The sequence below is a fragment of the Bacillus rossius genome, chromosome 7, assembly GCF_032445375.1.
Source record: "Bacillus rossius redtenbacheri isolate Brsri chromosome 7, Brsri_v3, whole genome shotgun sequence".
Taxonomy (NCBI): Eukaryota; Metazoa; Arthropoda; class Insecta; order Phasmatodea; family Bacillidae; genus Bacillus; species Bacillus rossius.
This window is the reverse complement of record NC_086335.1, coordinates 3,292,185-3,311,426: the sequence shown is the minus strand read 5'-3', so window position 1 is coordinate 3,311,426 and position 19,242 is coordinate 3,292,185. Positions and strand designations below refer to the sequence as shown.

General features: G+C 36.9%; 1 protein-coding gene across 4 annotated transcripts in view; it reads right to left on the bottom strand.

The window, feature by feature from the left end:
* LOC134533645 (vacuolar protein sorting-associated protein 33A) overlaps positions 1–19,242 on the bottom strand; it is a 175,549-nt gene that overhangs the window by 98,631 nt on the left and 57,676 nt on the right. For all 4 annotated transcript variants that reach the window (XM_063371175.1, XM_063371173.1, XM_063371172.1 and 1 more), the window contains one exon: positions 7,825–8,101. In XM_063371175.1, coding sequence (XP_063227245.1) covers positions 7,825–8,101 — 277 coding nt within the window. The remainder of the gene's footprint in view (positions 1–7,824; positions 8,102–19,242) is intronic.

The window sequence follows — 19,242 nt, the reverse complement described above, 5'->3', positions numbered from 1 at the left end:
ATGCAATGGGCGAGATATCGATATTCAACTACGTGTGCGTACTCTATCCAGCAAGCAACTTAATCAAACATGAATGATGCCAACTAGCGCTGGCTACATTTTTGTAAGTAGTACACCGCTGCGACAAAAACGAACAGATAAAGGTTATAACGTTTAAAAAGTCTTTAAAAGAAAATTTACACATCAGACAACTTCATATTTCCATTAATTAAATAAGTAAGTGGTAGTGTCTGAATAAATATTATTTATACATACTTTAAATACATCATTTTAAACGGAAAAAAAATACCCACACAAAGTGCTCCGAATCTAATAGCGGGACCAAAAACATTATGTGACATTTAAGGGAGAGGTTTTTTTTAATACAAATTTTGACGCCCTAAAATACAGGTGCGCCGATTATGCGCATGCGACGATTATGCTATAAAAGAGGGTAGTATGACACAATCAACTCAACACAAGTTTAGTGGCCTCAATAGAAGACTTAAAACTTGTTATACAGGGAATATTGAAAGTAGATACAAATCAGGCTAACCAGATGTATAATCAGAATGTATTCTCAGACAAACCTGGTTTGAATTAATTTTATTAGGGCTGGGCCGATGCCGATCACCGATCACAATAATCGGCCGATTTTAACACATCAGCATCCGTACCGATCTGCAAATTATATACCGATCACCAAATGCAGATCATTACATACTAAATCAAAATTAATAAATACTGAATTAAGCTTACAAATGCAAAGTTGTACGTTTCAAATTTACTTACAAAATAACTAAATAAGGTAGGCCTACAATCACGTATCAACAAAAACACAAATTTACAGTACAGTAGAACCTCGATGATATGTTCCTGTTTCATACATTTTTCCGTGTCATATGCAGCTTAATTTTTGTCCCGCCGAAAGTAATATATTTACAATGGTTTATTTTCCCGGAACATACACTAATAAAATATTTAATTTCCCGTTTCATACGGTTTTACGAAGCGGAAAAGTCCCAAAATTCACAAATGGTTTGATTTTATTCCTCCTTATAAACTACGTTTAATTTCTTTTTGAAAAACGTCCATTGTTTACCTTCGCAAGCGTAAGAAAATAACTTTACTGCGTCATAGATATGGATAGCATCAGGAAGAGTGTGCACTTCGCTAGTAGCATCTATGGCCAGCACCGAAGCGAGACTAGTGGTGCAAACTAGCAATGATTATTAGAGGCCCGTGATTTTCGCAAATGCAAAATAACTGCGATAAAATGCTAAAATCTAGTATTTCTGTGATAAAATGTGAAATTCTCCGGGCAAGGGGCCGAAACGTGGCCGTTTACTAGACATCTGCGAATTGTGATTTTTCAGTTCGAATTGAATTCGAATCGAATTTCAAAAAAATTCACGAGTTTCGAATTTTTTTCGAATCGAATTTGGGAATATTTATTAAAATAACATAGATCATAAAAAATTTCTAACATACCACCTTAGAAAAACTTGTCACATAATTCACAGTTTAAATCAAGTAACTAAAATGAAAGTGAGACTATTTTGAAGAAGCACAACCAGATTCTCAAAAATTAAAAAAAAAAATTAAAAATTATATGTCTATAAATCACTTCGCAAATCATTTCAAATTGTCATGGAGAAAGGTGAGTTCATCGACATGTTGCGGCAAAAACAATTCTCTGCGGCAACAACAATTCTCTGCGGCTGGTAACTGCAGTCTGCGAGCTATCGACATCAATTTTCGACTACGTGCGCGCGCTCTATAAAGGAATACAGGAATCAACATAACCAAACTGGTGCTGTTTACGTTTTTATAAGCGGTATAAAGCGACTCCCGAGACGTTTAAGATGAAGTTTTTAACTTTTAAAAAAATCTTTAAAACACGATTTACATATCAGATTACTTTGTAACAGGATTAATTAAGTTAGTAAGCAGTTTTATCAGAACGAACGGCGTAAACTGCGTAAAGCAATAGGCGCGTTGTAAACAACGGGAATTCATTGCATTACATCCAATGAGGTTAAAACGGGACAGAAATAAAATGGTTCAAATAACGTGAAAATGTAAATAACGGTAACGTAAATAAGGGGTTTCGATGTATAATTTTTTGTAAGTGGAAGATGTAATCGTCCATTTACATTTCTTTTAAAATTGGGGGAGGGGGATGTCAAGTCGAATTATTGTAAAATGAATTCGATTTGAATTTACGAATCGAATATCAAAAAATTCGAACTCGAATTCGGTAATTTCGAAAATTCGCAGAACCCTACCGTTTACCTAGATCCTCGGCAGCGCCACTGGTTACCTAGATCCTCGGCAGCGCCACTGGTTACCTAGATCCTCGGCAGCGCCACTGGTTACCTAGATCCTCGGCAGCGCTGTCCGGCACATCAGCAGCATTGTTAAAGAACAAGATTATATTTCATTTATTTCGTAATTCTATTTCATGGCAAAATTAAATTAAGTCATGGAGTCATTATTGTGAATAGTTTCTTTAATATAGTCGCAAAAAAAATGTACGGACCTGGATCGGGAAATACGGTCCAAATAACATTTTTTTGCAGACATTTTTTGCTGAAGGGTTGGCAAAGCTGCGCATGCATAACAGAATTGGCTTGCGTGCGTGATTTCTACGTCGGTGCTAGTAAAAAAAAAAAACTATTTTTCTTTGACGGTTTTTTTCTCGGCATTCAAGATGCCACGAATGAAAGTGACTATTTCTGATCGGGCAAAACATTACACAGACGATAAATTCTATGTGAGTGATTCTATTTTAATGTGTGGAATATGTGATTGTCGCCTCGAGTGGGAAAAAAAAGACGTTCTTGATAAACACATTCAGTCTCAGGGACACAAGAAAAAAAAGCAAAATATGTTAGAAAAGGGAGTCTCATCAAAACGGCAGACAACAGTATTGGGTGCATTTGAAACACAAAAACGTGCTAAAATTGAAAAGTGTGTTTTTATTCAAGATACAGTGAAAATGTGCTTGAAAGCTAACATTCCATTAGAAAAAATGGATCATCCTGCAGTTCGGGATTATTTTGAAAAGCATATACCTGGGTCTGGGGATTTACCAAGTGCTGATAGATTGAGACGCGAGTATATGCTAAAATTGGAGTTGCTGAAAAAGAAAGGCTTACTGAGATTCTTTCACATATGGAACTCTATGTTGTGGCAGATGAAACTTCAGACTGTAGAGAGCGCTGTGTCTTCATCATCCTTTTGCGTACTGTTAGTGCCACAGCTGCTCAGGAAGTGCACTTAGCTAGCTGCTGCTTTCTTGATGCAGCTAATGGCACAACTTGCAGCCAGGCTATTGTAGATGCACTGATTCAGTACCAGATTCATTTCCCCAATGTGTTGGGACTAGTATCAGATTCTGCTAGGTATATGGGGACATGTTTTACAGCACTACAGATTCTTCTGGGTGGGCACGTCATTCATTTGCAATGCTGGGCCCACAAAGTAAACCTTGTTGGAGATGTTTTTATGTCAGCACTAGCCGACCTAAATGCACTTGTGGTGGATGTAAAAATGGCATTCTTACATGGACGAAAAATAAAAAGTGCCTACCTAAGTTTCTTGCGTGAGAACTTTCCAGAGTTTGTACCTAAGCTGTTTCCAAGCCCAGTTGTAACACGCTGGAATTCCTGGTTTTTGTCAGTGCTTTACCTATCTGAATATCTCGAGCCAATGCAACAATTCCTCTGTCAGTGGCAGCCTCAAAATGCCAGTGTCAAATCAGTTTGCAAGAAATGTTCTGGGGAAACATTTCAAATTCTGAAAATAAAGTGCCAGTTTGTAAGTGATGCTTGCAAAAAGATTGTTAACCTGATCAAAAATCTTGAAGGATCAAGCTATCCTTATGCACACATATTGTGGGATGAACTTGAACAACTTTCAAACCTGTTGAGGATATACTCTGATGGAGTTTTATCACAGAGGACACAAAAATTACTCCAGGAAATACAAAATGAAAAAGAAAAAGCCAATGTAATCTTTTGTCTGAAGATGTGCAGTACTAAAAGCCATACAAAACTCACAACTCACATGTCTCCATCCCCTGCAAACAATCTGTACAAGGAAGCAGGTGAACTATTTAATCCTGCCAAGGCTGGTCAGCATGTGGTCGTCGACTTCAAGAAACTAGCAACCAGTAAAGATAAACTTCCAGCTTTTTCCAAAATGAGCATTGATGAATTCATTGATGGTTACATGTACTTTCATAAACAGCTGAAGGCACATGTGCTTACTAGCAGCAAGATAGACATTGTACAACTTCTTCTGGCAGTTAAACTTTCAAAACCGGATTTTGGAGCTGCTGCAATGAAAACCATTTGGACCCCCGTTAGCAGTGTCGATGCTGAGCGATGCCTGAGTTCCTACAATGTTGTGTTGAGTGATCGGAGGACTCGGTTAAAAGAACAAAAATTGAGATGTGTAACATGTTCAAATTTAATATTTAAATACATTTCCAAACAAAACCTACTTGAGAGGCTTGAGATACATAATACACATTAGGCCTAAATTTTAATATAGACTTAGTTATTATTTAATAAATGGACATAAATCTACATGCATAAATTCAGTGTGATGTATATGTTTAGAGAGTTTTGTAAAATGCGTGAAAATATGAAAATGCTACAAAATGCAAAATTTCATTTTTATTATGCTATAAAATCAATTTCAAAATGATATTTTCACAGGCCTCTAATGATTATGAAAACAGTGCACGCTCTTTACCAAGGCATGGATTTTGTGCATTCATTAATCTTTGAACTAATATACCAGTTTCCTTATGATCTGATTGTTTTGTATTCTAAGTTTCTAAAGTTAAAATTTTATTGAAAATTGTTCTGTTGCATAAAGTTATTTGTAAAAACAAACAAACATTTCTGATAATTTTTTTCTTTATTTCTAATTTAGAAATTAGGGCTTGGTGACTTGTCTGTTTTAGTGATTTTTAAAGCACTTATTTTCAAGACCTGTGAAAAGTGTCGTATGGGTACTTTGGTTTGTGGGGTGGGAAGGTCTAGAAATAGTAGAAATAGGAAATACTTAGTTTACATTATATTATTGTTCATTTTTAAAAACCAATGAACAAATTCTCTTGTCAGAAGTGTTAAATAAATGGTAAGTTATTATAAGGTAACTTTTTCATTAAATTTTTTTTTTAGATTTTTATTATTAACATCAAACAAGCTACATATATAATTCTTAATTTGTCTGATCAGTAATCGGCAATGATCGGCGCCGGTCATCGGCGGAAATGATCGGTATCGGAATGATCGGCAAATTTAGTGATCGGCCCAGCCCTAAATTTTATCAAGCAAAAATAAAAATTATTGAATCCAAACCATATAACTAGAAATCCTACGCAATTCCTGCAAATATCTGCAGGCCACATAGTACCGGCGACTCATGCAGATTGGGTAGTAAGAAGAAAAGCGAGCCCTTATTCCAAACCTGTAGTGTGTGTCAACAAGATGGTACTATAAGATTATGTCTTGACGCACGAGAATTGAACAAGATTGAGAGAGTCCTACAAAAATCATAAATTTTAAGATTATACCAAGGAGTAAAATTTCTCACTAATCTAGATTTATCAGCAAATTATTGGCAAATACCTTTGTCATCGGATTTCTATCAATACACAGCCTTCCTTTTTCGCAACCAACAATATGCATTTAAAGTGATGCCATTTGGTTTAAGTAATGCTGTGGCAGAGTTCACTCGATGTCTAGATGCAACGCTAAGGCCTGAATGCAGACATATTGCACGGGCTTTTGTCGATGACATACTTATTACATCAACCAACTATGAATTGAGGGCTATCTTCTCCACTGCTTCACGGGGAAAGATGTTTATATGGGCGCCACCACGTGAAATGGGCACGTGGACCCCGGCCGATCCTCTCTCTCAGGGCGTGACGTGACCCATGTGGGACGAGTTACCAGCCCTATTGATTCGCTTATGTCGATCTACACCAAACCTGGCCCGCTCTAGGCGTCGGGCACGCCACACTCGTACAAAGGTTGGATTCTCATTACGTAAAATATAACTCACGACTCAGTTAAAATTTAAGTTTAATAACATAACTCACGCCTCCCTACACGTTCTCCATTAAAACAGTAAAAGGCCTGGGCACGGATCAGCTTAGGTAAAGCATGGGCCCACCATGTGGCCATGCGCTATGAGTCTGTGGACTGCGACAAAGAAGCTCGTAGCGAGTTATATAAATATTTAATTAAACGTCCCACCGACCGAGAGCGGCCCCGAGGGCTAGAGATTGGAATTATTTAGGAACAAATTATAAAACAGAAATACTTGATCAGATGCACAAAGATTGCGGCCCCCGGGGTGCCGACGCGTCTACTCTCGATGGCTGTTGAAGAGGAACTGGCGACGCTACCCTCGCAATGGCGCACTTCCGCCGTACAAAAACCGTTACGTTAATTAATGATCCCGTGCCCCGGCGAAAGTGAAGATAATTACAAAACACATCATTTAATTACAAAACACAATACTATTAATTAAAAACCATTAACACTTCTCTAATTATTTAACGTGAGACTTAAAAGAATCACAACTGAGGTCAAATTCCGGTCCGTGCGGATTCGTCCGCGCAACGTCTGTAAAACTAGAATATATTATTAAATTAAGTAAAAGAGCACGTTGGCTTGAACATAAAAACACTGGGGCTAAAAATAAAAGGTTACAATAATTAATTAGGTACATAATTAGGGGCCGTCGCACTGCTTCTACAGCGCCTTCATGAGGGAGGTCCTGGCGCGCAATTCAAAACAAACACACGTTCGCGGTGAAATGCCGGGAGGGAGCGGAGCCTGTCCAGGCTCAGGGCGAAGCCCCGGCCGACGTCAGAATAACACCTCATACATATTCATGCTGTATTAAATAAGTTACGACAAGCAGGAATAATTGTAAAGTTAAGGAAATCAATTTCTGTGGGGAAGAACAGCCTTTCTTAGGACAAGTTTTGACACAAATGGAATATAAACTTCACCTGAAAAACTTAAAGCCATCCAAAGTCCGAAGAATGTCAGACAGTTAGGAGCTTCCCTTGGCATTGTTGGTTTCTACAGAGATTATTGTGATAAAGTAGCTCAAATCACAGTTCCATTACTCAGATTATTAAAAAAAAAAAATTGGAAATAAATGTAGATAGAAAATGAGGATTCTTTTAAAGAAATCAAGAACTTTTCTAGAACTGAACATGTCATTTACCAGCCAGTTCAGAGAAATGAATGTATTTTGTACACTGATGCATCTGAGTCAGTTTTAAGTTGTAGATTAGAACAGTGTGACGAAACAGGAAAAGAAAAAACTCCAGCTATGTGTGTATTACGACAAAGATGATTACTGGTACGCTACGTTAGTTATATCTGGCATTTTGGTCACAGTTTTTGCTGTCAGTTTTTTTTTTTAAGTTGATACAAAATATATATTTCTTTCATAATATTTATTTATTAGTAATATGGTGTCAACTAAATATGAGATTAAACGCAACTTTATAATGTGTGTTTGATGTGCAAATTCTTTCATAAACGTTTTAAACACAACCTCAATTTTCTGTATTCAACCACATAATACTAATAATTATTATTTATTCAATAAGAAATTGAAACTTTTTTTTGTGTGATGTATTTTGGACATGGTTTGAGTACTTATATTAGAACGCTAGCATAAATTAAATTTTTCTTTAATGTAAAGTATTTGCTAAAGAACAAATACAGGAAATGAGCTACGTATTGATTAGATGAGTTTCAGAATTTTCCCTCAATTTAAACTTGTTCCTTTGCTCACTGTTGTTGATGCCGAAGACCTCGTCGACGAGGCCCTCGTAGGTGAGCTGCGTGGCGAGGGGGGTGAGCAGGTCCACGGCGCGGTCCAGCAGCAGCAGGCGGTCCAGCAGGGGCGGCGCGGCGGGCCGGGGCGACACGCGACACGCCAGGTCCCACACGCGGCGGGCGGCCGCGCCCAGGCCGCACACCTGGGCCGCCGCGCCGAACAGGTCCTGCAGCGTGCTCACCGCCTGCGCCACGTGGTGCAGGCTGCCGGGGTCCTTCTCCAGGTGGCACTCCTGCGGCACACCGCCCGCCTTCACGCCCACCCTGATGGCGACCGGAACATACGTGAATCATTTGCCCGGAAGCCAAGCTACTTCAGCAGATAAATAGTTCTCACGTTTACCGATACAAACATTAAAAACAGAAATATTTGTAAAAAAAAAAATCATTTTGAATTTAATATTTCATGGTCATTTGTTTTCTTATTTATCCTCTTCAAATAATTATCAAGTTACATAAATTTCCTAAGAGCCCAGACAGAACCGGATTTAAAGATAGAATAAATTTTGACTTGAAAACTTAAGAAATATGTTATATGTAGGGCCTGGAATTTTTCGCGATCGCGAATTTTGCGAAAATTCGCGCGAATTTCGCATGAAAACGCGAAAAGTAAGTACATTCGCGAAAACCACAACATTTCTATATTACACTGCGAATATATCCCCGAAAAGTACCATTACAGTAGAATCCCGCCGATTCGACCCCCTCTGATGCGTCCATTCCGTTTATACGACCGTTTTTTGAGAAACCCTGAAAAATTTGAGCAGAGAAAGTAAAAAATTTGAGTAAAATCGGCTGAAAAACAAGTCTGTTACACTTGGTTGGGCACTGTGTGTTCACGTTTATCTTGGCGAGAGCTGTACTGTAAGCAGGCAGGCATACAAAAGACGGCTAAAAATATATACCACCCCTCCAGACTGTTCACGCGGCAGTGTCTAGCCGAGCTCGGCGCGTCCACTATCTCACGAAAAGCCGTCTGAGCTGTCATGTTATCTTACCCGCCGGCAAGAAAAGCCGCTGTGGTAGCTTCTGCGAGAGCGTAAGAAACTCGTCCGGCCACTCCCAGAGCCATAAACCATGTAAAAACACCCCCCCCCCCTACACTTTCCCAACTAATATTTCAACACATTCCCTCCCTTATTTCAACCTTCTGCGTGAGAAACTGTCAGCATCCTCCTCCCCTCCCACACCACGTGCGACAAAAGCCAGGTTGTATAGTCCATTCTTGGTAAAATAAATATTTTTATGGGCTTATACGACTGTCCTTCGCCGTTAATAAATACTTTATAAGTTTAAGTTATTATGATACAATTTGTTTATTAGTCACACAGCAGTATCTGCTGAAAAATCACTAATACCTCGAATTTTATTGAATAGAAAAATTTAGCAGGGCTGTAAATATATTTATATTACTGCATAGTTACTTTTCCATCTGCATTCCAATGTGTTTTTTTTTTTTTTTTACGCTGCGAAGGGACGTGGGAAAGATAATTGCTTGAGCTGTCAAAATAAACATCGCTGACGGCAAGGGCGGGAGCGCATCCTGTCGGTCTGTCGATGTGATTATCTACTCCAAAAACATGTCACAGCATTTCAGGATAGCATTGTTCTTATATCTTTCGTTTATAGCCGAATGTTTTCTACCTGATCCACACAAGTTCCTTCGACACGTAGAACGAAAATAACCACCAGCTGGCTAGCATAGCCGAACTCGCGTGACGCGAATTCACTTAGCGCGAGTATTTATCGGAAGCCATTGTTCGGGGTATGCGAGTCCGAGGTGTAATATGAATTTATAAAGTTGTCTTTTTTACACCATAGACTAAGTTTCATGGGAAAGAAAAGATTCCATTGACAAACACCTAAAGTCGGCTAAGCATGTGGCATTGGCAGCCAAAAAAAAAAGAAAATTTGTAGTTGCAAACATCTATAGCAACGTGTCTGTTTTGTGTAACTGTTTTGGATTTAATTGGCTGTTATTGTGCATATTAGTCTATTCTTAGTATACATGGATTGTTTATTAAATATGTAAACTATTATATTCAAAAACTGCACAATTTAGTCAACATTTAAAATACCGGTAAAATTTCCATTGCATAACGAAAATACCGACTTTAAACCACCGCTTTTCTAATTTGAAAGTACCGCTTTTTGCATACTGAAAACACCGAAATTTTCCAGGCCCTAGTTATATGGTGAGTTTCACTTATACGACGTAAAGATGTTGGATAATAGGGAGGTTGTAGCAATGCAGCCCCCACCCTCCTGAGGTGTAAAACACTGTTGAAAGTAATCATTATTTTAAGATTAGAAACAAATTAGTTAGGCTTTTGGTATAATATAAATAACAGTTTATTGTTTTCATTGAGTTTTTATGCTAAAATTTTACATTAGTTGAAGGTTTCAAGTATTCCTGATAATTTACTTACTTTAATATGATAAAGTATCTGAAGGTTACATTTACTGTAGGTGGACGGGAAGGGCATGCTTACTTTGGGATGGGATTCAGTCGGGAAAGATACTGAATTTTTGGGATCAGGAGCCACAGCATTGAAATTATGTCACTTGGAATACAGAACAAAATAATTACTATTAAAATGTGCACATTTATAAGTCTTACATAAACCATCCACATTAATAGTCCAAATGATTTTATGTTCATAAAATGATATTTAAATACAAAGTAAAAATAATGAGTAACACATAGTGGAAATAAAAACCAACATCTCAATCCCCATAAAACTTCAAATTTTTGTGGAGAAATCTAATTTTTCAAGATGTTCACTTGTTATTTTGTTATTGACACTTTTGCCAACACTAGAGAAAAAATTTTCACTGCCAACCTCAATTGCTGGAGTTTTCTTAAGAATGACTAACTCATTTTTTCTTTAGGATTTTTTATTAAATGCCTCCTGTTGTTGAACCATATTCAGTATTCAGGACAGAATGGTAAAAGTGCAATGCAGCCTGCCATCAGGTAATTTCTTGAAGAATTTCCAAACTAGTGCTGAAGTAACACCTGGATTACCTTTGCCACTACTGTCTGAAACGCCAAATTAGTACCCACACATTTTTATTTCATAAAATTTACTATAAACAATTTTTTCATCCACTTTTGAAACACATTCTCATTTTCCGTGATTTACTTTTGATCATACTTGATGACCAACTGCAAAAAACATAAAACTGCTCCAATGTTTCTGAAAATAGAACACAAATTATGGCTTAAATATTTGAAACCAAGATGGCATCTTTTGGTTTCAGTGAACAACTAACGTGTTTCAATGTAACACGTTTGGCAACATTGTTAATAGCTGTAATAATGTGTTTCTTAATGGGCGTGTGTTTTATGCAAGAATGGGATGTACACCAAAATGTGACGTGCTCATGTCAACACTCGTCACGAAAAAACACAACCACCCTTGCAGTAAAGGGGCTAAGGCATAAGGCCTTTGCATAAGAGCCTTTTCAAAGACTTTATAAACCAAGTAAGTGTTTTTCAACTGACAATTACCTCCTAGAGTGCCCCGGAGCTGTTTAATTGTCGTCCCCGTACTTTACTATTGCGAGTGGAAGTGCAAAACAACTTGTTAAACTGGTGTGTTTCATAAAACCCTTCTCGGAGAATAAATACACATCTTTATTTAGGCGGAAAAACACTAACGAAAAAAAGTAATACATTAGCGTGTTATAATGTGCAAGCACAAAACTTTTAAATTAAGAAATGGGAACCCTCTAATTTTGTGTAAGAATCTATTGTAAATCTTTTAACCCTTTCGCTAGTATTAACGTTAATAAACGTGCGTATTTTAACTGTGCCCGATAGAGTATTCACGTAAATAAACGTTTCTAGCTTTGTACAAACTAGTATGCTCGTCAATGAACGGAGATGCGCATCTGGCTTTGTTGTAGTTGTTGTGCTATCTAGTGAGCCTTATAGTAACTAGCTGACAGTGTTTTCTGGTGCCGCATAGATAGCAGCACTAATTCCAATTTGCTGTGGTCTGGAATATCACTGTTTGTTTTATCTCTTGCTAGATTCCGTGGTTGTCACTTTCGCTTCGCGCACATTTTCTAGCAAGATACTTTCGCAAGTATTTTTTGATAGTTTATTTATTGTTGTTAGTGTCGTAATGTTTAGAAATGGCATCGTCACGTAAACGAAAAGCGCTTTCGGAAAAAGAACTTTCAGAAATAATCACGAATTGGGAGTCGGCAAGTGACATCAGTTCGGTAAGTGAAAGTGAAAATGATACTGAAATAGAAATTGATTTTGCAGATAACGAAACAGTATATATACAATCAAATCCAGATGTTACCGCGTGTGTTCACGACTTATTTATGTGGGAAAAAAACGATAATTTTATGCCACGTGACTTACCATTTGACAACACACGTTCGGGACTTACAGGAGAATTAGTGCTACCCGAAAACCCAAGTGAATCGGACGTGTTCAAATTTATGTTTGACAGTGATCTTGTTGAACATATTGCGACAGAATCTGACAAATATCACTCGTACGTAACTCACAGATCTGAGGTGAAAAAAAAATCCAAACTGAACCTATGGACAAAACCAACAGTTTCTGAGCTGTATACTTTCCTAGCTGTAATACTATTGATGCCTCACACTGCAAAAAACCGCATAAATGATTACTGGTCCACCAATCCCATTTTGGCTACACCCATATTTAGCAAATTATTTTCACAAGACAGATTTTTGCTTTTGCTCCGTCTTCTACATTTTTGTGATCCTTACAGCCAGTTAGCAGGAGACCGACTATGCAAAATCAGCTCCATCCTGGAAACAATAAGGATGAAATTCAAATCTGTGTTCCAGCCGAAACAAAACTTATGCATTGATGAATCTATATTGGTACGGAAGGGCCGCTTGAAATTCAAGCAGTATATCCCATCCAAGCGCCACAGATTTGGTGTCAAGCTATTCGTTTTGTGTGATTGTGCAACAGGGTTTATTCTTGATTTCCTCATCTACACCGGTGCACAGACCAACATTGAAATTATTGATGACCTTGGTATTTCTGGATCTGTTGTTACAACATTGTTAGAGCCATATCTTCATTTAGGGCATGTAGTGTTTACCGATAACTGGTATTCTAGCCCTAAGCTATTTGAATACCTGCTTGCAAAACAAACTGGTGCATGTGGTACAGTGCGGCCAAACAGAAAAAAAATGCCTAAATTCCCTCAAAAACTGAAGAAAGGGGAAAGTGCAGTTTTTCACACTAACAACATTCTCGCAGAAAAATGGCATGATAAAAGAGACGTATGCATGCTAAGCACAGTTCACGAACATAAATGGGTTGAAACTGGAAAAAAGGACAGAACTACTGGCGAAAATGTCAAAAAGCCCCTGTCTGTCATTGAATACAACAAAAATATGGGCCTCGTAGACAAAGCCGATATGCAGATAAGTTTCCTTGACAGCACCAGAAAGTCTATCAAATGGTACAAGAAACTTTTTTTTCACATTATAGATATGGCAGTCTTGAATGCACACATTCTATATAATGTGCACACTGGCAAGAAAATTACACTGCTTCAGTTTCGGCTGAACCTTGTACGGCAGTTGTTAGAGGAGTTCAGCCCTACTCGCAACCCCTCAAAAGGAGGACGACGCTCTGCAGACGTTACTCCATCTCCTCTTCGGCTGTCAGCAAGACATTTCCCATCTCCTGTGCCATCAACCGCAGCTAAGGTCAAACCGCAGAGGCAATGCTACGTTTGTAAACATACCACCAAAGGACAGAATCGGCGAAAAGATTCTAAGTGGATGTGTGCTGTGGGTCTTTGCATTTTTCCATGTTTCACTGCATTTCATACAGTCAAGAATTTTTAGTCCTTTATAACATCGCTTTTTTTGAGTTCATAAACATGATGAAGTAATTTGTTTATAATTATGTGTATCTGTATATACAGTATTTTCAACGATATTGTAAGTGAATATGTTCAGCGACATATTTTTTCAAAAATGTAGAAAAAAAAATGTTGGTTATTTGTATATACAAGTTGATTGTAATGGTAAAGGCTTTTTTTTACCAGTGAATTTTATTCATTTATATTTTTCATGAACATTTTGTAGTGTTTTCGTTGACTTGTAATTGCACAAAATTTGCCAACTTGTATAAGTGTGTTTATATACGGTGGAATCAATGACATTGACAGTGAATACATTCAGTTACACAACTGATCAAAAGTAAAATGTAAAACAAATGGATTTGGAAATGTATTACTTTGTGCATTTTCTACCAGTGCAGTTTATGTTCCAATTTATTTTATAAATATTTGTAGTTTTAGAGTTTTTTTATTATGATTGTAATGCGTTTCTTGAAATGAATGGTATAAACAATACAGTATTTAAAAATTGCAAGAGATAAAATTGTTGATAGTGTAGCAATGATGTGAGAGTGTGTCTCGTATATCTTCAAAATAAAAAAAATTTTATTTATGAATATAATTTCATAGACTACTGATAGTAGAAAACTGATGTTTATAAAAATTACACAAAATAATTTTTTTGCAGTGTAGCATTGAAATGTGTGTGTGTCTTCATATTTCTTCAACTAAAAATTTAAACTTTGGTTAATTTCTCTACGTAATTTTGATTATGATACTAGGAAATAAAACATATTTTTAAAATTTTCAGAAAAATTACCATTTTTTGCAGTGTAGCAATGCTGTGAGATGTGCCCAAAAATTCTTCAATACAAAAAAAGAAAATGTATAAGTTTATTTGCAAGTATAATTTTGATATTGATGGTTCGAAATAATAGAACATTTAATATAAAAATTGCAAAATGTTATCGATTTTTTACAGTGTAACATCAAAAACCAAAATGATACGACAAAATAATATGTGATAAATAGCTCATCCATATTTTTTTTTATTTTAGAATAATAAGGCTATGTCCAACAAGCATTGATATATATATATACACATATGTATATATATGTGAGTGTGTGTAAATTTATGCACACATACATAACTTATACATGCATGTATATTTCTCTAAATAACTCACTGAAAAAAATTCCAACAAAAAATTTGCATACTACAATACATATCACTACTTTAAAAATTAATTAAAAAAAAATTTTTTTTGTAAAAAAAACTTCACTCCACAGGGTTAGAGAATCCATTATTAACCTCCCTGGCCAAAGGGTTAATGGAGTATAATTTTGATTGCATGCTTTATAAATTATGTAGTTTTAAAGCATGTTGGCAAATTGTATATTTTAATCCAGGATATAAGGTATTTTACGAGTTTTTTTTTTGCCAAATGTATATTTCCTTTTTGAGCGTAAGGGAAATCAAAAAAGATTTAAACTTTGAGTTTCTTTCTAGGGATACTAATGTGTATTGTAAATATTTGTGCACCCAGCTTATTGTAGCAAAATATTTCAGCATAATTTTTGCAATTACAGTATGTTTAAAGGTCTTGAAAAGTTTTTTATTTTATTTTTTCTTTTTGCTCCTGCAATTTTAACATTGCTGCCTTAAAATGTATTTCTTTTGGAATTTATGAATTGTAGTAAATTTCAATTTGCCCGCATTGGCATGTTAATTTAAGCTGTTCTGATGGTACGATGCACTTTTTCTATAATTTACTTTTTTGGCAAAAGGTATGAGCATTGAAAAAAGACGCAAGTTATTGATGCGGGGACGTGAGTTCATGCCTACTAAGCGAGGAGGTACAAGCCTACCTTGTTATGCAGGCCACTCATCACCAGCCCTGGCACGCCCTTGTACGGGGAGACAGGAGAGAGATGCGCTGTCTCATCAGTGACACTCGGGCCTGAGATTCAGGATGATGTATGGCACTCGGTGGTGTGAGAGATGAGGTACTGGTGGAGCCTGGCTGATCTGTACTCAGTGCAGATGGCATCTCCACAGTAGCAAAGAGGTGAGGAACAGAAAACTACAAAGTGGTCACCCACTAGAAGTAAGTTCGACTCAAAAGGACGGGAAATCCCTGAACTGGAGATATAACGTCACCCATGAGATGATCCTTACTGTAAAGAATCAAAATGTTAAAAAAGAGAGAGAGAAAAAAAAGTGTCTGTGTGACCTGATCAATTTAACTATTTATAAGTTTTTGTTGGGTTTATTTGTCAGCTTCCACAATGGCCACAATAACAAAGGTTATTTTTAATAACTGAGATATAATGTAAATTGTGTTTGATAAAATGTAAAATAATAAAAATAAATATGTACTCCACATAAGCTAGGCAAGTTAAATAAAAAATGGGGCGGGTACTTACGTACGCACGTTAAAAGTTCTACTTACTTGGCGCAATAAAAAACTAATTTTAATTTAATGCAAATATTTAATAGAAATAAAATAACAGAAGAACTGGAATTAAATTATAAATAAGGGTGGTATTGAAACATCCTTAAGCAGGCCCACCACAGTTAATGGACTGTGCCAATCATGTGCATTATAGGAACACTTTTTTTTTTTTTTAATTTTAAAATAATTGAGTTTTTTTTTTAATTTTTTACTTAAATTCTTTGCTCCCTGCCATTTTATTCAGCCCAGTGTACGGCCGGGCCAATTCTTTTTCAGAGTGTTTTTTTTTTCTCTCATCCCCCCTCCCCCCCACACCATCCGGTTCACAGCTTTGCCAATGCTACGTTGCGACTTGGAGTGCTGCTTGAAGCGCCCCGGTCCCATAACCCCCGCTTGCTGTCATGTACTAAGTCTCGTTACACGAAGCCATTTCGTGACCAGACTTGCGGGGGCAAGCAGACATTCAGCCCCTGGTGACTTCCCCGAAGTCTCGCAATCAGCAAGCTTGGACAACCAGCCTGGTCGAATTCTCGGTGCGACAGACACGTCGCGGTGTTTCGTCGCCTCGGTTCTCACGAACCTTGCAGAATTTCCCCCGCACTCGCCAGTCCCCTCGTCCAGAACCCATGCCAGGTCAGTCACCGGTCGTAACCTCCCCCCCTCCTCTCTGGTCCATGGAGGCCATACCCACAGCCGCTCTCACACTCTCGTCCGCACACCCTGCCGGCGACGAGAGGAATCAAGATGTGCCGGACTGCTAAAAGACGTATCCGCGATCCATCTAGCGGAAGCAAGAGACACTAACCCCTCCCTACGGACTGCCACCAATTAGCCTAAAATCGTTCAGCCTAATACCCACTCTGAAACACTATTCAGCCTAAAGTCACACAGCCTAAAGTCATTAAGCCTAAAATCACTCAGCCTAAAGTCATTCAGCCTAAAGTCACACAGCCTAAAATCGTTCAGCCTAAAGTCACTTAGACTAAAATCATTCAACCTAAAGTCGTAGAGCCTAAAATCATTCAGCATAAAGTCGCTCAGCCTAAAGTCACTCAGCCTAAAGTCGTTCAGCCTAAAATGTTTAAGTCTTATGTTTCAAGTATCTGACTGCTGTAAAACCGTTATTTTTTATTACAAACGCTCAGTGATTGTAGTGCCATCTAGGAAGCAGTGTTGGAACTATTCTCGAAACCTAACTCTCGAGATGCAAAGCAAAATGTCTGACATCTGGTAAGGGATTGGGGAACCCACAGAATGATGATAAGCAGCATGTGATCATATGTTTGCATGCATGAAATAGGATTAAATTCGAGCCGAAGAAATAATGACAGGAGACACTTCAGTATAATATACCATATATAAAAATCACTAAAAATTTGTATTTAGCAGCTATATTTTCTTAAACCTAAAATAATAACGTTGGAAGCAGTCAATATCGAACTGTGAACACAAGCTTTGCACAATTTATTTGTGAAATTTTTCCACGTTTTTACACATACATAATAATATAGGGGCAACTCAATAAAAGAACGTGTAAATATTAAATTTTATTATCAAGGAGTTATAAACATAATCGTAACACACTAACAAATATTCAAGTTTATCACAAATTCAGTAACAAAGTAAAGAGCATGACAGCGTATATACTGTACGAAAACTTTGGTACGTGGACGAGTTTTTATGGTATTGGCCATAGTTCTATTGTAGTATGACTGTATACTAAATTTTTAAAACAATATTATTTGTCGTACTATTATCTTTTAGGCATTACTATTATACTTATCGTAGCCTACATATAAAAATTCTGACATAATAGCAAGTGAGTACCTTGGGCGACAGACTGTGTTCCTTTTTAATATGGCAAACGATGGACCGCATAGAAGTGAAATTTCTTTGTTTTTCTTCTCTTAACAGAATCTCTTAATGAAGAACGTCAAAAATGAACAGTAGAACAAAGAATGTGTTGCCTGCAAATGCATTTAATATAAACTTCTTATTGTAAGCACTGATTAATCGCTTACATATCACAAATCTGTTTCTCAGTTTTTCGAGTAAGTTTTCATTTGTATAATTGAGGATTTTTGACACTTTATATTGGGGTTTTTATTGTAAAAATATGTTGTATTTAATTCGCTATTAATAGCATTACTTAAACAAAACCATGACTTAGATCGTACGCTCTGAAATATTTATTTTTATGAACGTAATGCAACATGTAAAATTTTCAAATTTCTCGATTTTCATTATTATCCTATTTACCATTACGTAATTTTTTTATGTTAAATATTTTTTATTACGACACAACTATGTTAACATTTTGATAAAAAGTTGTCTTGATATCATCCACATGTATATTACCTCTATGCTTTGTGTACCATACTTAAATTTTGTTATGGCACCAATTACGCCAGTTATAGAGCTGTGAAGTCCGGGATTAGTATTTCGAATGATTTGCAACTTACCGAATCCCTGCCATTAATAATGTATGATGGATACTTGTTATTTCCTATTTGTGATGGCATGTGTATGTGACGCTATTAGTTTTTCGGCATTTTTGAAACATTAACGGCGTTAGGTACCTGCCATCTTCGGAAAAATCCGCTGGGGCGTGTTGGCAATGTCAAGGGTGCGATGAGATCTACAACTTATTTCGCGACCTACCATGTTGCCATGCTTAACGACAGTAAAAGTCGGGAATAACGTCTGGGTCCCCGGCCATTCCTCCCTTTGACAGATAGTCAATACAGCAGAAATTCTACATAGCTTGGCCGGGGGAATTCCTAGTAAACCTTTAGTTTTTTTTTAAAGCTGTTATTCTACTATACTTGTGCATCCAAGCCCAAGGCAAATTATGTCACTATTTAAATTTTTATTCTGCGTGTATATATAATGATACTGTCTAGGAACTGGATAAATTACCACATCACTTTGCATATAAATACGAAGTAAATAAAATAGATGGCCTTGAAATACATCACGAGAGAAAAAAATCATTATTCAGAAGGTATCAATTTACAAAAGTGAGTAATTGTTGCTAAGATACAGGATACGATTGAATTCGTG